Source organism: Diabrotica undecimpunctata, chromosome 8 (genome assembly GCF_040954645.1).
Source record: "Diabrotica undecimpunctata isolate CICGRU chromosome 8, icDiaUnde3, whole genome shotgun sequence".
NCBI classification, from domain to species: Eukaryota; Metazoa; Arthropoda; class Insecta; order Coleoptera; family Chrysomelidae; genus Diabrotica; species Diabrotica undecimpunctata.
Genome location: NC_092810.1, coordinates 48,421,825 through 48,447,816, shown reverse-complemented (window position 1 = coordinate 48,447,816; position 25,992 = coordinate 48,421,825). Strand labels below are relative to the sequence as shown.

The window sequence follows — 25,992 nt, the reverse complement described above, 5'->3', positions numbered from 1 at the left end:
TCCAAATACGACACCTGAAATAGATGATAGAGATCCTGAAACACAACAAAACATGGAAACGAACGTCAGCATAACTGAAACTATAGAAAACGCAAGTCAACCCTCCTTACCAAAAGAAACAATATCATAAAATCTAAATAATATTAATAATCCTGCTGAAACTGTAACTCTGCAACCTTCAGTTAATATTAATAAACAACTTACTCAAGTATCTACTCAAGTTAAAAGACAAATCCCATCCTCACCTGACATCGACCAAAATAACCCAGAAACGGACTCACAAATCTTTACTCCTCCTATCAAACATAAACTAAAAAAACCTAAAAAACAAACTATAACCTTTAACGACGACATTATTTGTTCTCTAGAATTGATAAAAGACAAAATTGAAAACCGATCACCCCCATTCATATTAAATTTTAATGAAATATGCGACTTTCTAGTTAATACCCTTCATGCTAAACATCCTGAAACTATCTCAAAGAACTACTCAAATGAACCTTCCGAATTAACCGATATCCTTAACTTTATTCATTTTTACTCTCACAACTCTAAATTAAAAAACAATATTGCCAGATTAAAGAAAAAACTTAACCCCACTCACACATCTTCAACGGAAGAGACTGAAAAATCCGATGGATAAATCACTAATCCTTCAATGGAACCCAAATGGGTATTTCGCTCACCTCGAATCACTCAAACTATTAATTCAAAAATATTCTCCACTAACACTGTGTATACAAGAAACTCACTTCAAAGAGAATTCTATAATAAACCTAAAAAAATTATACTCCTGAACCTGAACAAATTAAAAGATGTCATAGAAATTGTCAGCACCACCTTACCACTCCCACTCAAACGTTGTGAACAAGTGATAATAACTCGACTACGATTAGGACATACTATACCAACCCATATTCACTTAATAAATAAAGAAGCCATCACTTTCTGCCACAACTGCAAGACACAAATAACTGTGAAACATATTCTGTTAGAATGCAAAACATACACCCAAGAAAGAAGAAAAAATAACCTCTCTACCAACATGAAGGATCTACTAAGCTGCCAGTTCAACCAAGTGCTGAAATATTTGAAAGACATTAATTTTTACAATATTTAATAGAATGTATTTAAGTTATATATACATTGTAAGAAATTGAATACTTGTAATTTGTGTTTGTACCCCCTGCTAATAACTCTTAGTAGTTGATGCAGGGTCATTTTTGTTTAAATAAAAAAAAAAGAAATAAAAATGTTTAAATAAAAAAAAAAAAAGAAAAAAAAAGAAAAAAATTGTGTTACAAAACACTGTCTTGCAAAACACCGTTCATAAAGATATAATTATTCAGTTTCAACCATACGTTCTTTCCGAACAACCGATATCATGTGTATATTCTATATTTATCTATGTCCCTGATAAAAAAAATTCGGCTTGTATGAGTAATCATGTGAAATACTATGTCTGTAAATATGTATTTTTGTGTATCATATTTGCAAATCTTATTATATTGATATCGCGGTCTGCACTCTGCGGTCTTCCCTTCACTTTCATTTTCATTTTGTTCATGTCAGTAGTTGGACGATGTACGAGATAAGGTAAACCTCTCTGTGTATAGAGTTGTAATGTGCTGAACCAGTGATAGAATATTAATTAAAGAGTAACTACCAAGTTTGGATATATTACAAGGATATATTTTTTTGCAAGAAAGACATAAAAATATACTTGGGTAAGTAAACAAAATAAAATTCCTGCAGCTTATAACCCAATAAATATGTATTATCTTTTGTGTCTGTACTGAAAAATAATAATTTCAACATAAATTTTACTTTATATTTACCTACATGATAAAGTAACTCAATCTGATTTTCTTGCAACTTGGGGATGTTAGACTTTTGCTGTGTTATTACTGTAGTCTCCCCAAGTTCCAATAAATGCTGTTTTGTAGTACAAAAAATGAAGATGATCCCTAACACTTTTACATTGCGAACTAATCGAGTTAAAAATATTTGTATATTATTTGTACAAATGTTGAGTCCACCTCCAACATAAATATTCTTCAACATAAAATGGTGATTGCGTTTATCTAGTAGTTTTATATGCCAACTTTTCTTTGCTTGTATCCTTTTGTAATCCAGAACATTTTATGAGGCCTTATGTATAGTATTTTTGATGTTTTCACATTGTTCTTATACGCTTTCTTTCAATTTTTTTGCTGATATTGAGTATTTATTTTCTAATTTCTTTAGTAATTTTTCTCTATACCCGGTTCACAATTTGTTGATAGCTCACTACAAGTTTAACCCTAATTAGAAAACTAAAATACAGAGAGGATAAGTAATACGATATAATAGTAAAAACCAACCTAAAACTGACGGTTTAAGACGTTTTCGACTAACCCACCTTATATCTGAAGGAATAGAATACCTTATAATCCTATTACGGGGGTATTTTGAATGGTTGGATATGAACGACCAGTGTCGTAGAGTATATGATTGAAATATTTATTTGAACTAAATAAATATATTTTTTAAATTGTACTTATGTAAATTGTATTTTTTAATAAAACTTATTTATTTTATTCAAAAATAAAAAGTTTCTTGTCATTTGTAAAAGATACATTTATTTAATTAAGGAAAAAGTATTTCCAATGTGTTTTAAATGTATCCATTATTTTCGAATCCGGAGAAAACTAATAAATATTTTTGAAAAATTTAAACGCAGAATGAAAGATTACATTATTACTCAGGGCAGAAAGTCTCTGAAAACTTCTACAGTGTTTATTTTAATATGTTATGTAACAGCTTCTGTTGTACTGCATCTTTCCAGTTTTGTTTTGTAATATGTTATAAAGACTCGTATAACAATTCACGTACAACTTGTATTTTATATGACGTATTTTTTCTAGCCACATATCTTTTCATTTGTGCTCAAATGAGTTCAATTAGATCTATTTCGCAGTGGTAGAGTGGAAGTCTAAAGACTGTGATGTTTCGCCTTTCCGCCATTTTGTCAACTACGTATTTCTTGAACTTAGATTTGTGTTGCCGGGCAATTTTTAAAAGTTCTGCTTTTACCATTCCATCTTCGTAAGGCAGATACTTATTCCGCAGCTAGTCAAGAATATCCTGTTTCTTCCACGCATTCGTTAGAAGTCTTTCTACTAGTCGTGAATGATAAGGTGCATTATCTAATACTATAATTGAATTTGGTGGTATGTGTTCAATCATTTGCTCAAAATACTCTTCGAAAACATCAGCTGTCATCTCCTCGTGATAGTCTTTTGTGCTTTTGGAATGAAATTCCAACAAACCATGCTTAACAAATCCTTTTTCACTGCCAATGTGAGAAATTATTAATCTACTGTCTTTACCAGAAGGTGGGGAGATACCAGTAGACCAACCTTCCATAAAGGCTTGCCTGAAGCTTAATATATTTTTATCTGACCAAATTTTTTTTAGAGGATGACCTGAGTTTACCCACGTTTCATCCTGGTAGAAGATGGGCCTTTCTTTAGACCGGAATTTTCGTATGAATCTTAGATAATTTCTTCTTTAACATCATCTTCTCCTCCCGGTCAATCAAAAGTGATTTTCGGTCTGATTTCTCCCACCGGAAATTTAATTCTTTTAAAACTTGCCACAATTTAGTTCGTCCGATATGAGGCAAATCCGGGTCGTCTCTAACTTCTTGTAAAATTTTGTTTAGGTTTGGTATTTCTTTTTTGAAAAAAAAATCCGTGAATTTTCCTTCGAATACCACTTTTGGCGAATTCATCAATTTCAATAGGCTTTTTCGCTCTCTTTAAGTGTTTGTTTGTGTTTGGGTTAGCTATACCGTGTTTTTTTCTTTCTAATAGGAACCTATATAAAGTTGACTCTCCTACGCGTCATGTTGGCACAACTTTCGACTATGTTGCAAACAGTGTTTGTGGGATTCTGAGAAACCAGAGCATCGTGAACATTCAGGACAATAGTCTTCTCTCTTGGTGAATAGACAGACTTACTGACTGTACGCAACAGTACCGGTGTAAAACTTGATGATGAAGCCATCACAAACAATCCAACAAAACGAGCACCAGCGAAAGGTACGTATATGTTCGTAGGTATATGGAATAAAAAATCACTCACGCACTGCATATAATTCGCAAAAGAAATATTCGCGACGCTAATTACTGCTGTAGACGCGGAAACACCGACGAGCCGTAAATTACATGCGATCAAAAACGTACTAAACAAAAAACGAATAGTACCTTCGGATATGAATTCCAGGTTTTCTAGTAAAGTGATTAAACGCGAAGATTAGTATTGAAATATCCAAAGAGATAAGGTATTCTTATTTACAAAATTGTTAATGGCTAAATTCTTATTTTTATTAATATAATATAATATATATATACCCGGTATTTAGGCGGCACACGCCCTTCCGGTAGGGATCTATGGAGGAGTATCACCAAGCCGCAAGCCCTTATCTCTTGCCGTACTGCTCCACCATAGGCCGATCAGATACCAGCATATTCTAGACTAAGCCGCAGATTCATTTAGAATTTTAAACTGCTGCGTTAGCCTTTTTGTTTTCTGTACACCGAGCTGGGGATTGAACTGACATCTCTCGCAGTGAAGCGAAGGAGAAGCCAGCCGCCCAGCCCGCTTGGCTATCGATCCGATAATATAATATAATAACCAACATTAGTCGTGAAAGTTTTAATTGTTTTTTTGCTAAATATATTAGTATTAAAATATTATCAATATTATATATAACAGTATTAAAACATTATATTATTATTTAATGAATAAACACCTTAGGAACGCCTATGATTTACGACCGTTTTATGAGTTTGAGGCATATTTCGTGCTCTCAACAATTTGTGAACGAAGAATAGTTGTTTTATTTTTTAAAACTTCAATTTTATATACAACGTGTTTTGTAGTCCTAAAGATCATTTTACCTTTGAACCTAAAGTTACTAATTAGTGGGATATAATCAGAGCCAATATCTGCTCCATGGGAAGCAGCTTCTTTTTTAATGCTATTTTGGAATCGTTTATTTATCAAGACATAATCTATTTGGTTTCTAATTTTGTGTTGTTAAGTGTCTCATGAAAATTTCCATGTACATAATGTCTGGGTGATAGATTATAGTAATTTTAAATGCCCAGTTCTTCTTCCTGTCAGAATTGAACTGACATATCCCATATCTCCACGTTCATTCCTTTCTCCTAAGCCAAAGGTATCACGACTTATGTTACTGCTTTTGTTCATATAATTGTTCAGCTTCAGGAGAGTATAATATATTAAAGTATTTTTACAGTTATGTGTTTTTATTCCAATATTAATATGATTATTTCGGATATAGGCACTACGTTTTTGAGGTCTTTCGTTAGAGAACTCTATAGAATTTACTCTAGAGAGTTAATTATTAATAAATCCAATTCCGATCTACCAGTCTATCTATCTAATCTATCTAATTAGCTTTCTTCGGCCCATCTTTGGACATAGACCTCCCTAATCCTTTCCCATTCTTCTCTGTCTGTCGCTACAGTGATCCACCTAGAGCCCACGTGCTTCTTGATATTATCTGCCTATCTCATTTGGGCCCTTCCTCTGCTTTGTTTATATTCCCACTATCTCACAACTTATAAGAATTTTATTCCATCGGTGTTCTGTTTGTCTAATATTGTGTCCGGTAAATCTCCATTTCAATTTGGCAACTTCTTGTCTAACATCCCTCACTTTTGTTTTCTCTCTTATCCACTCGTTTCTCTTTTTATCCATTAGTCTTATGGGCAACATTTGTCTTTCCATGCTCTTTCGGTTTTTATGATTTTATCCATGTTTGCTTTCGTAATTGTCCACGTTTGAGATGTCATCAGCGTACCTTAGATGGTTCAAGCGTTGTCCACAAATTTTTATACGTTTTTCTTCCCATTATAATCCTTTAAAAATATCTTCCAGAGCCTGATTAAAAAGTTTCGGTGATATTGTGTCACCCTGTCTTACGCCTCTATTTATTTGTATCGATTTTGTTGTATTGAATTGATATATTGGCTATTAGTTCCGTATATGTGTGGTCAATTCTGCTGTTAATCAAAGAACTTTTCACTGCCCAATGTTCGACACTGTCGAAAGCCTTTTCGAAATCTATGAACGCTATATACAGAGGAATGTGGTATTCATTTGCTCGTTCTATAAGTATTTTTATACTTAGTAAATAGTCACTTGTGCTGAATCCCTTTCTAAAACCAGCTTGTTCTTTTGTCTGGTATCCGTCAAATTTTGTCGTCAATCTATTGGTTAAAATTTTTGTTAGTTTATACATTACATTGAGGAGTGTTGTAGGACGGTAGTTTTTTATATCTGCTTTATCCCCTTTCTTGTGTAGGATAATGGTTACGGATTCCTTCCAGTTGTTTGGGATTCTTTTTTCTTTTAATATCTTTTTAAAAACTGAATGTAGAGTATTAATTACCACTTTTCCACCATCTTTCAGCGTCTCTGCAGTTATTCCATCTTTTCCAGGCGATTTGTTGTTTTTCATTTCTTTCAATGCCTTCTTTATTCCTGATTTGCTTATTTCTGGCTGTAGCTCTGAGTTGACATTTTTTATTTTAGCCTTAAGTTGGTTTTTAATTTCTTCTAGTGGTTCCTTTTTTGTTTTATATAAATCTGAGTAGAAATGGTGGATTATATTTATGATGTCATCTTTAATGTTTATTTGTACTCCGTTTACATCTTTTAGTTTGTTTATTTCACACTTACCTAATTTCGGTCTTGAGCATTTCATATTTTTGTTGTTCTGTATTACTTCTTCTATTATTATTTCTTGTTCTTTTTTCTTATTTTTTTATCATTCTGCTTATTGTTTTATTTTATTTCTACATATTCTATAGATTTTCTTTTACCTTCTTCGTTCAGCTTCCTTCTTTTATCCATAAGCTTCTTTGTTTCTGTTGATATATAGTTGTTCTTTTTTACTATTTCTTTTCCTGATGTAATCATCATTGCTGTAAGTATGTTGTCTATTTCGTCTATATCTTTATCATCACTGTCTAATTTTTTGGTAAGTTGTTCTTTTAATGGGTCTTTGTATATCTCTTTATATTGCCCTAGTTTGTTTCTACCACTCTACTAGACCAAAATTGTGGGATTAGTAGTTTAAGACACAAAACTACATAACATTTGGATGTAACTAATTATACTGTTTTTTTAGGTCATGGGTTCATCACAAGAAGACATAACAGGTATGCCAATATACAAGAAATTATTTTTCATATATAATATTTTATTAACTTTAAGTAATATGTAAAAATTAAAGACCTGATTATAAGTATGACAGAAAGGTTCAAAAAACATTTATATAAGCACACAATTTTGCAGAAATAAGCAAAATATTTTCAAAATAAGCATGGTTTAAGCAAAAAATTGCTGTAGCCTTTTAGTAAATATCGATATAAATTTCAATGAAATACATTAACATATTTTTTTGATAAATATTAGTAAGAAAGTTAATTTTACACCCAATTATATTATTTTTTTATTATTCCTAAGAATCAGCATAAAAACAATTGAATTGGTCATTTTAAAAACCAAATATATCCAGTAGTAGTACTTTTGAGAAAACGGGAAAAACTGTTTTAACGCAATTATATTGTTTGAGAGACCAATTATTGTGGCTTGGTACTTACTTAAAGAATATATGCAATGCTTGCTATCATATGTTGTAGATTTTGGCATAACACTTCTTTCATAAAACTACGTAAAGGTCTATTAATATAAGCGGTTTTTAAAATGTTAATGAGACTACCCCGCTATTTTTCGAAAATTTTTTAAAATAAATCTACGATTTCGCAATGTCAACTTAATAAGATATTTAACATAATTAACATAGAACAAAATAGAACAAAAACATTGTCGTAAATAGTAATGTATACAAAAAATAATAATTTTATTGATGATCTTTGTACTCTACTGATGTTGTAAGCTAGTCAAAAATTTCAGAATAGAACTCTTTACAGCGTTGTTCTTCTAGATTTTTTACGTAAGGCATAAACTTGCGTAAATTTAACATTTTCCTGTCTTTAATACAAATTTTTTGGTCAGGGTAAGCTTTCTCTACAGGAAAACCAGAAATAGTATCTGTTATTCAAAGTTTAAACGAATATTGTGTAAAACCATCTATGAAGTCACGTCCGATCACATATCTTTTTTTATTTTAGAGTAAGAAAAGTGATTGAACTATGCAATAGTGAATTCTTGCTTTTGATTTTTGGTACATCTCTGCTAGAAGTTTCTACGAATAAGCATATTTTTCTATAATATTTAGGTCAATATCGCTTAAAATACTTTATCAAGCTGTTATTTTCAATCAAAAATACGGTAAAGTTATTTTTCTGATCCGATGACAATACTAGTTGCTCATAATGAAATGGTTTATAAATTCGGTTAAATTTCTTTAATTTTCGCTTAATAACTACAAAATCTCAATCACATTGAATATATGAATCTCAACGAACAGGAAAATACTGATCCACCTTTTTAAATATATTAAGTCGAACAAAAGCAGAACACCTTCGTGCCGTAGTGTGGTTTTTATTTTGACCTGAACATCCGTCCATGAAAATATGAAGATGTTTTACCGCTTCAGATAGAATTTTCTGTTGCATAATGAAATCAACAATAAAAGAACAAACCTCATTGGGACATTCTTTTCCTACCCCTTCATGATATAGGTACAAGAAGGATTTTCCAGTTTTCCTATCCTGAATATTATATAAGCTAATAGTCAATTGTTGCAGATAAAAAGTTTCCAGTACTGAACTACATGAGAGCATCAGATTTTGCATATAATCTATACAAACACCCCAAAGAGAACGATAATTTTGACATAGTTCTATGATTTCTTTCATTTTATTCTAATTTTTTTTTGTTCTACGCTAATGGACCATTTTTTCTGCTGTAACTACACGTTTTGTAGTATCATTGAGGGATTTTGATTTGAGTTTTAAATCTAACTTTTTACATTTGCAGCATGTATCCACATGTGGCCTCCCAAATGAAAAATTATAATAATTCTGCTAGAACATTTTTAAGTAAAATTTATATATAATTGTCAAGTCAGGATGTAGCGCCTTAAACATTTCATGCATGATTTTCACACTTAGTTTTTTATTTATTCATTTATATTCTCCACTAGTATAATGCCATGGGAAATACTCTGTTATCTGTTATCCCATGTAATTTCACAAAAGCTTCCTTACATACATCTTTTCTGCCAGAAGAAAACAATATTGAATATGTGTATGAGGATGAGTGAGGTTTTCTTTTTACATTCTCTCCCTGTACTGGACGCCTCCAAACAACAGTTTTAGGTGTAATAAGATCTTGTAAATACGTATCTTGTTCTAGGTATGGGAAAAACCTACCGGTTTTAACCGAAAACCGGTTTTTTTACTTCGCAATAACCGGTTTTATCGGTTGTTTTTTTGTCCCGGTTATAACCGGTTTTTTATTTTTAATGTAAAAACCGGTTATTAGGTTTTTACGGTAATAAGGATAAGGTTAGGTATTATTTTGGATCCCAATCATAATTATTATTCTCAAGTAATTATTCCAAACAAAACCATAATTCAAATTTTATTTTATTTAATAAATACAGAAGCAAACTGAAAGTGCAAAGTTGTAACCTATTGGATTAAAAAAACCGAAAACCGGTTTTTGAAAAAACCGGTTTTTTTGGCCGGTTATAAACGCCAGGTTAAACCGTAAGCAAAAAAAAACCGGTATAACCGAAAACCGGTGTTTTGTCAAAAACCGCCATCCCTATCTTGTTCATCTTTTGTGGTAAATCTTATGAATTTTGCATACGTTTCTAACTTTATTTCATCTGCGACTTGAGCAATACATTTTTTCCTGCATCTAAAAGTAACATTTTATAGGAGACTGTTTGAGGTTATTAAGTAAGAAATATTTACTTGCAACTTTAGCCTTGTTCAATTTTGATAACCCTGTTTCCTTTCTAATTTATATACTCTTTACCTTGCACTCGAGCTTTTTTAAATATTTCACACTTTAATGTAACATTTATTACAACTTTTTTACTTCTTTCTTTTGATTCACGTACATCGGTATCCATTTTCACAGAATTGTTGTTGCTTTTAAATAGTAATGTCAACATTGCGATAAGCGCGATTTCTAACGGGTAATTTACAAAACAACATATATCCCGGATATACGTGGTTTTTAAAATAAACTCAATATTTTTGGAATGCTTATCTTACTAACTAAAGATGGGATTAGTGTGATTTGTTCTTTAAATGATATGTTCTTGGCGATTTATTTCTCAACATTTTTCCTTAACTATCCTTTTAGCTAGATACACTTAACCAGCGATGTTTTAACTTCTTTAAGCCGTCTAAAACATACCTACGTTTTCTCGAGGTCTGTAAGCTACGCTTCTGTTGCGGCGTGATCTCCTTTTTGACTTAAATTTATTGAAAGCAGGTGACTTTTTCAAGTTTAGAAACAAAATGAAAACTTAGATCGTGTCTAGATAATATATTTATTATGAGACAAGTAATAAAAAAGAAAGAAGAGAAAAATATTAAAACATATATGACCTTTATCGAATAAGAGATAACATATAATAGCTTGCTCAGAAAATAACTATGGAAGGCATAGAGAAAAATGCACGTTAGAAAAAAATAGGTGAATATAACAATCACCGCAACAAAGGTCTCATCAAACAGGGATGTGGTGTATCATCTACACTTTTTAACATATAGATGTATATATTATATATATATATATATATATATATATATATATATATATATATATATATATATATATATATATATATATATATATATATATATATATATAATACATCTATATGTTAAAAAAGTGTAGGTGATAGACCATATATATATATATATATATATATATATATATATATATATATATATATAAATATATATATATATATATATATATATATATATATATATATATATGTATATATATATATATATATATGTATATGTATATATATATATAAATTAAGGAACACTCGAAGAGTGGTGGGTTTTTCAGCAGTGACATTATTGATTTGAGAAATAATAAACTTAATATCGGTGTGAACCTTAGATATATGGAAATTGGGTACTCGTGCCCTCACCTGTCTGTTTAAAACTTGGCTTCTGCGGCATAGTGTGTCATTAGTGGAACCTGATGTTGATGAAAATATGTTGGAAGTGGTGTCTATAATAAATCTTGGGATCTTTTTAGTTCTCCTACACTCAAGAAGAAAGGTTCTTCTTGCTTCTGCTGTTGCTAGTTTCTCGGTTAGATTAGTACATCTCTTCAGCCTCTTCACTGCTGGTTCTCCATGGATGCGCCTGGTGGTGGCCAAGCATACTTGTGCTCTTGCCCAGCATGCTATTAACACTAAACACAAAAGTGGACTTTAATGAAGTTAAGATTCTTAGCAATGAACACAATCTCGTTAGAAGACAGTTTTTGGAAATGTGTTTAATACTCAAACACCCAAACGCTCTTAATAAAAGAACGGACATTAGTAACTCGAGCCAAATTTATCATGCATTAATATCGCAGAATTAGGCTTAATATGTTGTTTACTTTAAAAATTGTCCCCTAAGGTGTATGTTCTATCATATTTTCATGTTAAATAATTTTCAAATTAAAATAAATTAAATATTTTCTTACTTTATTTAACTTTGATTTATTCAACTTACATTTTATTGATTTTGTCAATGTTACTTTTACATTATGTGAAATAATTGTTTCTGGTCAAATAGTTTAATAAAATTTTATAATTAAAATAGATTCATAGAATCTATATTAGTCTCAGTTTCAAATGTTATGAACCTTGGACTGCTGGAAGTTGAATCAATCTTCACCTGTTGGCTGGCTATTCTGCCACAACGAAGACTCTTTAAAATACGCCTTGCTTTTCTGTCATATTTTGACCTCAAGGCCACTGTCTTTTCTCGTTTGGCGTGGTACCTAACTGCTGGTGGCGTTCTTATAACATTGATAGCCTCGTGTGTGATACTAACAAAAAAGGCTCGTAATAAAATAAAACTAAATTTGAAAAATATTGCTTTTAATGAATATATAAATAAAAACTGAATCATTAAGTTAATATCTTTAGTATCAGATGAACTAATCATACATTTATTCGTCTTCTGCACCTTCAGGATGATCTTCCGTACCTTAAAGATGATTTTCCGCCTGGTTAGTGTTTTCCAAGTAGTTGAAAGCTTTTGTGAAGAAATGAAGCCGTTGATCAGCCGCTCATTTCACCCCATAGTGTTTCGTTAACAAAGTTGATATGCTTTTTATTTTATCTGGTTTTAAACGTCTTCCTACACTCAATGGTTGTAACTGGATTTGAGTAATATTTTTTCCTTTCTTGCAGATGCTCTTGGGCTCAGAAAGCACATTTTAATCTAAAAAAAACTAAAAGTATTTTTATATAAATTTTAAATGCGAAGTGAATTTAAATCAAATTTTATCCCGACTGGTACTGATACCGAAAGCCGATCGGAAACGATGGTGTGTACAAAGCCTAAGACTTAATAGGCTAGAAGATCTACAACAAATAGTTGACATAAAGCTAAAAGTCAACAAGGACAATGGCTTATTCCTTAATTAAAAGATTTTTGTCGTGACAAAGACATAACAAGGTTAAGAAATCTTCAGAATACATGTTAAATAAATAAATAATGTCAAAAATTATGACAGTGACCTACAGACTAATAGAAGCATACTGTGAACAAGCTCGGTGGATTGAATCAAAAATGGCATTGAATATAATCTGAAAAGAAAAGGAAGTTTTGAGCACCATTAAAAGTAGAAAATTCCAATATCTACGACATATCATGTGAGACATGTCGTGAGTAGAAACGTTACAACTTGCTCGAAATAATAATACAAGGAAGAATCTAAGAAAGAAATAAGATGTATTTCTATGTTGATCAATTAATTAATTTGAGGACAAGAAATGTAGTTAGATTAACTTTTTTCGAGCAGCATCATTAAAAATATGAATTGTCGTTACAAGTGCCAACTTTCTTAGTAGATTAAACATCTGAACAACAAAAAAGGACATTTAAATTGTAAAACGGACAACACTCAGTAAAAAATTGTTTTATCTTTTTATTTTTTCTTATAGATGATGAATTTGACGTAGAAGAAGCCAGTCGAGATTATACTGTTGTGCTGCAAAGACTGAAAGAATTTTCATTTTATCTCGTAGAAAATATTGAATTTAATCTAGATTTCTGCCTTAAATTATTAGAAGAACGAACAGTTCCTGCCAAACCAAATAGTATGCATGTCACTGCCCTTAGTATGCTTTGTTCCGCAATACCAAAGATAGGAGGTGGATTGGGAAGTGCCTTAAAAACGGGTGAGGTAACGTTGTTCAGAAAAATAGAGAAGAAGAACTCTAGACTACTTGCTGATCTCGTCTACTACTTTAGCGACAATAAGCAAGCTTTTAGGTAAATAATATATTATCATTATTTGTATAAGATTGTTAAAAGTATACAAGTAAAATAAAATAGACAATATAGTCCAGTCGGGATCTCATTTAATCTTGCATGGCGATTTGCCCCAAATTTGAATGTCCTTACATTTAGTAGGGTCAATAGTAGTGTAAATTTAAAATTGCGACTAAATTCCGCCGCCGCGTTGACCGCCATCTTAAATTTAAAGAAGACCCGTTTTTGCTCAATATCTCTGCTATTCTCAACTTTTCGACAAAAATAGTAGGAAGTAAAATTGTTGCAAATACGATTTCCTATAAATTCTTCGTTGCAAATTTTTTAGTGCGGTCAATATTTTCCTAGTTAAGGGGGAAAATAATGACCAAGTATAACTATTAAATTATCTGACTTATTATTAAATCCATACCACCACAGGTGTAGAGTTTTAAGCGCGTTTTTTACGTGGTATCTCCATATTTGAGCATACACTTGTGTTTTTTATCACCACGAATAATGTTTAATAATAAAAGTGATTATCACCACGTTGTTTAATGTGACAACCTTATTTTCGATTGTAGCTTCTCCTCATACAAAATACTTCTCCATTTTGATTGAAATACGTCTATTTCGAAAAGTTTCTATCGACAAACTGAGCCCTTGTTCACGAGACAGGTTTTTTACTGTTTATGGCCTGCTGCTGATAATGCCAGCGCCTATGGTTCGTTAATCGCTTGTGTCTCATTAGACTTGTCATAGGCGTAAGAACTTAAATGTTGATTGTAGTACAAAAACTAAAGAAATCAAAATTATATAAAATATAATTCTCTCCATTTTCTGTATATTTATGTCGTAAAGTTAATAATAAACGAGATAATTCAATAGTTATCCTTATTCACTATTTTTCTTCTTAACTCGGAAAATATGGACCTTACAAAAAAATTAAGAAGAAATTGTGGGAAATCGTAACTGCAACCGTTTAACTTGGTAAAACGGTAAAATTGGCAGATATAATTAAAAAAAAACAATTCATATAAATCTAATTCCCGCAAGGTATTACGCTCGCGCCTTTACAGCATACGTACACAAACTATGAAAAAGTCAAAATTGTATAAAATATAATTCTGTCCATTCTTATTTATGTACATTTATGTCGGGAATTTAATAATAAATAAGATAATTCAATAATTATGCTTTGTCAGTATTTTCTTCCTTAACTCGAAAAATATATACAAAATGAGATTTGCAACCATTTCTGTTCTTACCATTTTTGTCGAAAAGTTGAAAATGGCAGAGATATTGAGCAAAACCGGTTTTCCTCTAAATTCAATTTTAAAGTTTATTCAAGATGGCGGTTAACGTCGCGGCGGAATTCAGTCGAGATTAGAAATTTGTATTACTATTGACCTCCCCTAAGGAGATCTTCTTCTTTAAGTGCCATGTCCGTGGCGGAGGTCAGCAACCATCATAGCTATTCGGACTTTTGAGACGGCTGCTCTGAAAAGTTCATTTGATGTACATCCGTACCACTCTCTCAGGTTGCGCAGCCATGACATTCTACACCTCCCTATGCTTTTCTTTCCTTGGATCTTTCCCTGCATAATCAGTTTCGTGGTCCAGCCCATTTCCATTTCAGTTTAGCTGCCTGTTCGACAGCATCTTTTACTTTTGTTCTATTACGAATGTCTTCATTGGATTTATGATCTTTGAGTGAGATACCCAGCATCTGTCGTTTCATAGCTCTCTGAGTTTTTCTGATCTTCTCCATGTTTATTTTAGTGAATGTCCAGGTTTAAGCTCCATATGTAAGTACAGGTAGGATACAGGAATTATACACTTTGGTCCGCAGTCTTTGAGAATATTTTTATTTTTAAGTACATATGAGAGTCTTCCGACTTACTGTACTTAATATGCCATACCCTAAATAAAAAATAAATTCTGCGCTACTGAAAAACTTCTTGGTAAAACTTATAGGGACAACTAAATTATGCGATAACTTAAGAGATCCAACGTATGACTCATTTTAATATACCCTTGCTGGAGTATACAATTGTTTCATTCTCTTCAATTTGTTTATCCACTATATAATCTTCTTCTTCTTCAAGTGCCATCTCCGTGGCGGAGGTCGGCAATCATCATAACTATTCGGACTTTTGAGACGGCTGCTCTTAATAGTTTATTTGATGTATATCCGTACCACTCTCTCAGGTTGCGCAGCCATAACATGCTACGCCTCCCTATGCTTCTCTTTCCTTGGATTTTTCCCTGCATAATCAGTTGGAGCAAGGTGTATTTGTTTCCACGTGTAATATGTCCGAGATATTTCATATTTCTTGTTTTAATTGTATTTAAAATTTCTATTTCTTTATTCATCCTTCTCAGAACCTCTTTGTTTGTGACGTGCTCTGTCCACGATATTTTTCAGAATTCTTCTATATACCCACAGCTCGAATGATTCCAGTTTTATCATGGATGTCGCATTTAAGGTCCAAGATTTCATTCCATAAAACAAAGTCGAAAAATTATAGCACCTCGCCAACCTAACTCTTAGTTCCAATTTGAAATCCTTTGTACATTGCACTCTTCTCATTTTGTTGAAATTTGCTCTAGCCTTTTCTATTCTGATATTGATCTCCTGAATGTAATCATTTGTGGATTTAATCATTGTTCCCAGATATGCATATTTGTCTACTTGTTCCATGTTGGTTCAGTTTATTAGAAGATTCTCGTTATTTCTTTGAGTTTTCGATATTCTAATATATTTCGTCTTCTTGACGTTCATTGTTAGACCGTACTCTTTTCCATACTCCGCTATTCTAGTCACCAGTTTCTGAAGAACTTCAATATTTTCGGCTAAGATCACAGTTGTTAATGGGAACTACATTTACACTATATTTTACGAATATTTAATTGCTTTATCTTGTTTCTTGATTCGTACCGTTCCTTTGACGAATTTATTTATATTTTCTTTCTAGTTTCTTCTGGCCCTTATGGTCTCGTATATATATTTTTTTGGATATCCTACTATATACCATTCTATGCTCATCTTAATTCGCTATCTCATATCTATTCTACCATGTACTACATAAAATTATAAACTGATTTGTTTAATCTGATTATATAAAAGAAAAATATATACTTTAATTGATATATGTTTTAGAGATACTGTGTTGGAAGCTGCAGTTGAAATTTTTGCCAGTTTCGAAAATAAGTTTATGGAATTTACATGCAATGGAGGTGAAAAAAGAGCCATGATGAAATTAGCCATAGATGCTTCTGACAGAATATTTAACTACTTTCTTAGCACTGAACAAAAGAGGGATGTTACTAAAAATGAATTTATTAGAGGTTTGTCTACAAATTTTTCTTATAATTTAAATGTTAAGATTTATTTATAAGTAGTTTTTGTGTGGCGTTTTTACTACCAAATATTTAATTTTCAATATAATAATCAGAGTTCGGATTTCTAGGCAACAAAAATTGTATATATATTGTAGCGGTTATATTTGCCTACCACATTGGGTATTACTTATAGGGGGTTGTAACTGGAGACAGAAACTACTGTGCTGAATATAGGGTAAGCAAACAAACCGAAATTTGTGCGAACGGCTACTCTTGGTTTGGTTGGAGAGCTGGGTCGTAAGTAAGTGATTACCAGAGAGACTGGAAAGGGGTAACTACAAAAAGAGAGATCAAAAAGTACTTACATGGATTTCTTGGACAACACAACATAAGAAAGTTCCTAAACTATTTAGATTGGACGCCGTTTACAGGAATCTTCCTGCTGGATGGCAAGATAGGATTTTCTTTCCTTTAAAAATAATGGGTTAGAAATCTTTTTAAAGAAAATAATACTACACTTGGTTTAGAGAGAAACATTACTTATTTATTATTACTTCATCATTGTTAGTTTTATTTGTATTAACTGTTATACAAATAAAATTAACAAAATGCAAAAACAACTTACAATGGTACTATCGGTTTACAACAAACTCTAGACGTTGTGAACACTATAGCAAATTAAATTATTATTAAATTGAAAATATCTAGATTTTTTAAAGGGGCTTACATTGTGGTAAACTTTCAAATACAAAGAAAATAATTCAAAATTTATGGTTATGTACCAAATGTTCGAAAAAGATAATGCTAACTGTCATACGTCAAGAATGAAATATCAAAACTTTTTGAAATATTAATTAAATTGTAAAATTATTTGCATTTAAAAGAAGGATAATATGACAATTAGCCAATCCCTAAAATTTATAATTTTATTTATTACAATTTTTTAAATTGTCATGAAAACAATTATTAATGAAAAATGTCTATTTTTACTTTGAAAATTTTTAACAAAAAAAAGTACCTGATATCACTGGCTGATGTATTTCCTTTCAAAGTTTTTGGGGTTGAGACTGGATCCAAAACACTGCAAACAAACACGAATGCGTCTCACTCAAGCTGTAGATTGGTCTGAAGTGACCAGGGAAAACAAATAGGCCATTCTTTAGAAGTTGGGCACTGGATTAGGATAGATGTAAATAAAAAGTGGTGTAATAGAGAGACAGAAGATCACGATAGATGAAATCAAATATGCTATCAAAAACTCTAAAGACAATAAGGCAGCTGGATTAGATGAAACACCAGTAGAACTGTTAAAACTAGTGGAAGAGGATAACGTGGAAGTATTGGCAGACTTATTCAACACGGTGTACGATACGGGAATAATACCACAAGAGTGGCACAAGTCAGCATTTATAACCATCCCTAAAAAACAAGCAGCAAAAGAGTGCTCTGATTATCGAATACTGAGCCTCATGAGTCATACTTTAAAAGTATTGCTGAAAGTAATACATGCTGCCATCCTTATATTGATTCAGCGATGTCCGGATGTAAACGTTGATCTATACTTGAACTTTGTTGACTACGAAAAAGCTTTCGATAAAGTAAGAAATAAAAAACTAATATCAATACTTATGAACAAGTGCATTAACAGTAAAATCATAAATATAGTGCAAACATTATATTGGAACCAAAGTGCCATAGTTCAAATTGATGGGCAACACTCAGAACAAATAAAGATCTGTAGAGGAGTTAGACAGGGATGTGTTTTATCGCCACTTTTGTTTAACTTATTTTCTGAAGAAATTTTTCAAAACACGCTCAATAATATCAAAGCGGGAGTTACCGTTAACGGAAAATTAATTAACAACTTACGATATGCAGACGACACTGTGATCATAGCAACGAGTATAGAAGATCTACAAACATCTTATCGAAAGCTTAAGTATGAATAGTGCTGAGATGGGAATTACTATAAACGCTAAAAAAAAAACGAAGTACATGCTACCTACAAAAAGACCACAAAATATACATCACCTATTGACAGTCAATGGTAACGTGATAGAACAAGTAGAAAAATATCAGTACTTCGGAACTTTGATAAATGAAACCAATGATCATACTGCAGAAATAAACAGGCGAATAATCAGACTAGATCAGAGCTGAGACTTGGACTTTAAAAAATGCAATTTAAAAAGAATCGAGGCTTTCGAACTCTGGTTATACCACAGAGTATTAAAAGTATCATGGACTGATAGAATTACAAATAAAGAAGTACTGGAGAGGGTTTATAAAGAAATAGAACTAATCACCACTATTATCTTGGATGACAAGAAACTGTGATCTTCAAAGCTCGGCTTTTCAAGTTCTTGCTTGAAACCATGTGTACCTCTTAAATTGTTGTGGCGCTCTTTTTCAAATCTCTCAAATAGGACATAATACAACACATCGGTGATCAAATCAACAAAACTGCCACATTTGATTAAATTCACCTCTCTTTTTCTTCTTCTTCTTCTTCAAGTGCCCTGTCCGTTGCGAACGTTGGCTATTAACATGGCAATTCTGATCTTATTTGCGGCGCTTCTGAATAGTTTTCATAATCTATAAAAGCCAGACATAATGGGAGATTGTATTCGTTACTCTTTTCTATTAAGATTTTCAAAGTATATAGATGGTCACAGGTGCTGTCCCTTTTCTAAATCCGGCTTGTTCTACTGGTTGATATCCGTCAAATTTAATTGTTACTTACTTACTTACTTTCCGTGTCCGGAACAACAACAGCTTTAAATTTTGTGTTTCCAATGGTTGGCTACATAGATGGCCCTGTCATTCGTTAAGAATAGGTCTTCTTCTGTGCAGGTCTCTCTCATCTCTGTGCATGATAGTAGATAGTGACTATTCTGAACCGCGCCAAAGTCGCAGGTATCGTACTCCTGGTATCCCCATTTCTTCAGATTACTAGCACAACACGTGGAACGCCAGTTATGGGATGAGAAAGAGAGAAAAATAAAACTTAGTGATTTGCCGCACGGTTTACAAAATGCTCTATCTCCTTCTTCTTCTTCTTCTTCTTCTTCGTCGAGCCATTCACGTCCACATCTGAACATAAGCCTCTTCAAGTCTTCCTTTCCATTGTTTTTTATTGTACGCTACTTGTAGCCAATTTTTCCCGGCAGTTTTTTTCAGATCATCTGTCCATCTCATAGGAGGTCTGCCTCTGGGTCTTTTGTGTTGGTATGGTCTCCAGGTTAAAATTGATCTGTGCCATTTGTTTAGATCGCTCCTAGCTACATGTCCAGCGTATTCCCATTTCAACTTTAATGATTTTTGCACGACATCGGTGATTTTGGTTTTCTGTCTTATCCATGTGTTTGTTTTCTTGTCCTTAAGTGATATACCTAGCATTGCTCTTTCCATCGCGTGTTGAGTGACTCTAAGTATATTCATATTCTCTTTTGTGATTGTCCATGTTTGTGCCGCATAAGTTAATATCGGAATAATGCATGTATCAAAAACTTTAGATCTAAGATGTAATTGAATTTGTTGATTTCTGAGTATATAGTTCAGTTTACCGAATGCTGCCCAAGCTTACTTTCTTCTTCTTTTTATTTCTTCAGTTTGAATTTCCCTATTTAGTATTATTTTTTGTCCTAAGTATATATATTCTTCAACTTTTTCTCTCCTTCTAGAGAAAGTATTTTGTAATTTTTTATTAGACTGACTTTATTTAAAGATGTATAATACTAAATTTTTGAGAAAATCTGGATAATTTTACAGTTTTTACATGACTTTATATACTATTTTTCTTTTTGTAGGTGTTTTATATGGTGACTCTAAAAGAAACAGAGGTGGCAAAAAAGAAGGAAAATCTGTTACCAAAAACGACAATGCCGAACAAGAAATTAAAATAAAAACAGACAAACTGTACTCCAAGTCAGGAATATATATTCCTGTAAGAAACTTGTTTTACAAAAATGATCACACAAAACCAGAAAAGTATGGATACAGAAAACTATTTTCGTGGGAAGACGAAACTGAAATCATGCAAACTTGGACTTTGGACGACACTCTTGAAAAACCTGTTTATACAATAAATGTCACGGACGAATTATTGCTATCAATTAAAGAGTACGTGATGAGTAAAAATCGTTTCGAAGAAGCCATATTGGCGAGACAAAAATTGAGTGACGAAGCAAAGGAAGATAGGCAACAAAAGCATGAAGCAGCATTAACAATGCTTAAAGAATGTTATGATAAAATTATAAGTGAATTAGAAAATATACAGCAAAAGACTCTTGACATGTTTAAAGAAAGTACAACTTTAATGGAAAAAGTAGTTGAAAATCAAGAAGCAGACAAAGAAACTAAAACAGTAATAATTACAAAACTAGAAAGTGCTCACAGTGATATTTTGGATACTAAAGGAAAACAGGAAGACATTTTAAAATCAAACGAAGATATTAAAAATAATATAGTTGCAATAAGAACTAACCAAGAGGAATTAGCTACCAGTACACTTAAACATGAAGATGTTGAAAGCATTGTTAATGTTAAAGTTAAGGAAGGTGCCAAAGATGGCGTTAAAGAATTCATTAGTGAAACGTTAAGGAAAAATGATCCTGGTCCTACAATTAAACGAGAAGTGGAAAGAAGTTTGGGCAAGACTAAAAATGAATTAAAAAGGTTCGAACAGAGAATAAGAAAGTTTAAGTGGTAGTTAGAAAAATTTATACAATGGTAATTTATTATATTAAACTTTAACAACCTAGCATTTTGTCTTTTATTTTTTCCTATACTAAATAATGAATCAATCTCATTGTTCTTTCCATCAAATATCCTTATTGGACCTTGGCGATCATCCTGACCCACATTAGTTTGTCTACAGCAGTTCTAAGAATATTTGACCCGTCCACTCTCTCAGATTTGTCAGCAAAGAGATTCGTCGTTTACCTGGCCCACTGCCTACTTTTAATTTACCCTGCATGATAACTTGTAGAATGTGCTATTTATCGTTTCTCATCATATGGCCAAAATATGAGAATTAATAAATGGTAGTGCCACGTATGTCTTAGAGTTTGGTTGGCCTTCTACTTCTAGATTCTATAGGGCTTCTGCTACTAGTTTATGGTTAACAGGTCGGCTGGGATCCTTTGTTTGAGCCTTCGTTCGTTTGGTTGTGTCGTTACTTTTTGGGCTAGATTATTGGAATGGCCATATTTGCATATTTTGGATAAATTGTATAAGTGCATATGCATTTATTAAAAGTGCATATTTTCGGGTATACCACAATATATACAAATATCTGAGAACGCAAATAATACAATTTAGTGAGGTAGGTAAAAATATCCCTCGGAAATACTCCTTGGTATTAGCATAAGAATACGGCCGGTTTGCGCTCGACCGTTGTGCGCCCTTATCTGAAATCGACCGGTTTGCGCTTTGCAATTTTCATAATAGAAATATCTAACTACTATAGTTTCCTTAATCGGCCGATTTGCGCTCTCTTGCATTATAATTTTAATTTCATTGTACAATAATAATCTGGTGAACCTGCAATGAACAAACTAACATGTCAAATAAACAGAAACATCTTTTTCCTCTAGATTTGAAAAAAAAATGTCAAATCAAAACTAACAAAATTATTAAATTTTTCTAATACTGTCGAACAACAGAGTGTTCTTTAATCTTTAATACCTCTAATTACTATTTAAATGGGAATAAGCCACAATTAAAGGTTAAAATACGTTTATTGCCGTTTCAATTTCCACTTCGGAAATCGTTCTCAAAATACAAACATTAGTAAATTGTATTTTGAGAACGATTTCCGAAGTGGAAATTGAAACGTCAATAAACGTATTTTAACCTTTAATTGTGGCTTATTCCCATTTAAATAGTAATTAATTTAAAATGCCACAAGAAAATAGCTTCAGAACAATTTTAATACCTCTGTTTATAATCCTTCTACCTGGAAGTTAATTGTTTAGATATAATTAGTAACTAGAATTTTCAAAATGAGAGATCGCTGGAACTGGAAAAATGTCGAGGCCACATAATTATGGATAATAACACAATAATTAAGAAAGATGAACATCTGTGTAAGCCGAGTGTTGCAGCGACAGAAGTAAAGCAGTGTGTCTTCAATGCTCGAAAAAGAGCTAGGGAAGACAATAGTTATTTGCCGATATCAAAAATATATCAAGATAAATCTCAAAGATAATATAGTCAAGGACTGGATTTCGAGCGACAAAACGAAATTTTTATTTATCGACAAGACCACTCCCTCGGGATACAGAATCTTGGTGTTTGCCAGCAACAAAGCTAGGCAGATTTTGGTTAACAGTAAGGGCACTGTATTTATGGATGGAACATTCAAAAGCTGCAGTAAGCAATTTAGTCAAATATATACCGTTCATATCGATATTAGTAGTACGTCAGAGGAGACAAATACAATTCCATTGATATTTGCGTTACTTCCTAACAAAACCAAAGAGACATACCATATGTTATTTTCATCAATGAAAGAGAAACTACCAAATTGGAAACCATCTCTTATAAAACTGGATTTTGAACAGGCAGTGATTGGTGCCTTAGAAAATTATTTTCCCGACGCCAAAATTACTGGTTGTAATTTTCATTTCAATCAATGTATATGGAAAAATGTTCAAAATATTGGACTTATTTCTGAATACACTGACAACGAAGAGATACGTTTGCACATAAGAATGTGTGCTGGGTTAGCGTATCTACCCATAGAAGATATCGATGATGGCTGGTTATGCATTCAAGAAACCTCTCCTATTTCTGAAAAAATGGAACAGTTTTATGACAACTTTGTCAAACAATGGTTAGAAAATACTCACATTACCAAGGAAATGTGGAATTGACATGATCAAAGACATCGCAGTAATAACGTTTTAGAAGGTTGGAATCATCGTCTGAATACATTAATAAGACCACATCCCAATGTATTCCAATTAGTGAAGTGCCTGGTTAAAGAAGCAGAATATTGTGATCACCTTTATGATTGATTTACTTTCAATCTAGAAGGAAAGCGGTGCAAGAAAACATATATTAATCTTGATGAAAGATTATCCACAACTTTACTGTAATAAATAGACAATTTTTTATTCCCAAAAATTTTTTATATTTTACTGTATAAAAAATTTAAAAAAAAAACAAAAAAAAACAAAAAAAATTAAAAAAAAACAAAAAAAAAATTAACAAATTAAAATAAAAACAAAAAAAAAATGAAACAATAAAAAAAAACATCTTCTAAACACGCCAATGTTTATAGTATGTATAAACTATGACAGTCCTAAGCCTGAATGAAAGTATAAAGGGAAGATGGTTTATTTTTATTTTTTTATAAGTTTTATGATTTTTTAAAACTAACTTTACTAACCTAACCGTTACCTGATCGTTATGGTAGAATAAAATAAAACGTCGATTACAAGAGAGCGCAAAACGGTCGATATAAGAAAATAATTAGCTATACACGTTGATTATACATCTCCATTAAGAAAGTGTAAAGACTTGTTTACACGAGTAGAGTTGTGAGGAGAGTAGAGTAGCGAGTAGAGTCGACTCTACTCGCTACTCTACCAAAAATGGCTTGATACCGTTCACACGAGGAGAGTTACAAGTATAGTACTTATGCTAGTATACTGTGGAGTAGGTGTTTGTTTAGTACAAAATGAATTCAAGAAAAAGAAAATTGATTCAAAATTGTTTAGCTACTGTTGCAAATGCATTTGTAACTGAGGTCGCTTTGTAACAAAGAAAAGAGTGGATGAGAGAGTGGCTTAAAAGAAGGAATACACACGGGGCCTCAGCTCTTTTATCTTGATAAGAATACATTTTTTATTTTTTATTGTATTTTTTATTAACAAGTAATAAAAACCTGTAACTTGCCCGTGAGCCTTCAGTTTTCTTGTTTCTTTTTGCACCTTTCATGATTGCTTCCATAGGAGTGAACCATTTCACGTTCGGAACGTATACATCGGCTGAACCTGAACCCCATTTTTTTGATTTTTGTATTTTTAAACACTCTTGATTATAAGTGCACCTTATATTCTTAATTTTTTGCTTGAGCTCGTTTACTCCAAAGCCACCTTTTGCCATTCTTTCGACGATTTCATCCTCCGCAACTTGCCTCATACTTTTATTTCTGTAGTGTACACTACCTAAATTCCATAAACACTGGTATTCGCCATACATCTCTACAAGTTTTAAAGTGAAAGTGAAATGAAGTTCATCTTCGGTGAACTTTATTTTCACTATTTACACAAAACACAACTCCAGACGGAATGACAGCGTCCCTATGCACTCTCCTACCTACTCTACTCTACCAGAATTGACAGCGTTCCATGGGTAGAGTGCGCAGACGAGTGGATATTTTGGCGGTGGTGGTGGTAGTAGAGTTACTTTGCCTTGCCACATGTTGCTAGTCACTCTACCACGTACTATGCACTCTACTTGCTACTCTACTGCGCTGAGCGTTTTTACGGGTAGAGTTACTCTACTCTACCAAGTACTTGCATCATTACTCTACCCGTGTAAACGGGTCTTTAGAGCGCAAACCGGCCGATTTCAGGTAAGGGCGCAAAACGGTCGAGCGCATATCGGCCGACACCTTAGCATAATATGATAATGTGAACAGTAAAACGCGATAAACCGGTTGCCAGCATTAAATAAAATCATAAATCAATATGGTTTTCCCCGAAAGCTTAACAAATAACAAATTAGCTGAATTTGTATTAGCAAAAGACAAAATGCAATTGGCATTCTTCCATAGTTAGAGTTAGTTCAGTTTGGTGTATTCTTTGGTTCAATAAAGTTGTGTTTAAGTTTTTAACAAAAGTGTTTGAAAATGTCAAAACAAAGTGCAAGTATATCAATTCTTCTAAAAAAGTGGATTAATAGTAAAAAAGAGTTCAAATTCATTGATGACAACCATATATTTTGCACGGTTTGTAACAAACCGGTATTATGTTTAATTTAATTATTGTTTTAATTTTTAACTATTTTTATAAAATTATAAGCTAAATATAATTTTACTTTAAAATCTAAGTTTTAGAATAGGAGTGTATAGGATTTCAATATGAAAAACTTGTTTTAAAATTATTTTTAGCAAAGGTGTAAACATGGTTTT

The 25,992-nt window shown here is 32.2% G+C and overlaps 1 protein-coding gene across 2 annotated transcripts; it reads left to right on the top strand.

The window, feature by feature from the left end:
• Positions 1–1,396: 1,396 nt before the first annotated feature.
• Positions 1,397–21,609, top strand: LOC140448402 (uncharacterized). Of its 2 annotated transcripts, XM_072541487.1 has the most exons (5): positions 1,397–1,727; positions 7,208–7,238; positions 13,193–13,523; positions 16,666–16,853; positions 20,657–21,609. In XM_072541487.1, exons 2-5 carry the CDS (start codon positions 7,211–7,213, stop codon positions 21,556–21,558), a joined length of 1,449 nt encoding a protein of 482 aa, XP_072397588.1. In that variant the 5' UTR covers positions 1,397–1,727; positions 7,208–7,210; the 3' UTR covers positions 21,559–21,609. The 2 variants fall into 2 exon arrangements, with proteins under 2 accessions (XP_072397588.1, XP_072397589.1); XM_072541488.1 differs by lacking the exon at positions 7,208–7,238 and having other exon boundaries at positions 1,399–1,727.
• Positions 21,610–25,992: the final 4,383 nt, after the last annotated feature.

What these genes read in the sequence shown, in the direction of transcription:
- LOC140448402 (XM_072541487.1), top strand. Translation starts at nt 7,211, where the DNA reads ATGGGTTCATCACAAGAAGACATAACAG. An exon ending in ATCACAAGAAGACATAACAG is followed by an intron (nt 7,239 to 13,192) that starts GTATGCCAATAT and finishes TTTTTCTTATAG; the next exon opens with ATGATGAATTTGACGTAGAA. An exon ending in TAAAAATGAATTTATTAGAG is followed by an intron (nt 16,854 to 20,656) that starts GTTTGTCTACAA and finishes TTCTTTTTGTAG; the next exon opens with GTGTTTTATATGGTGACTCT.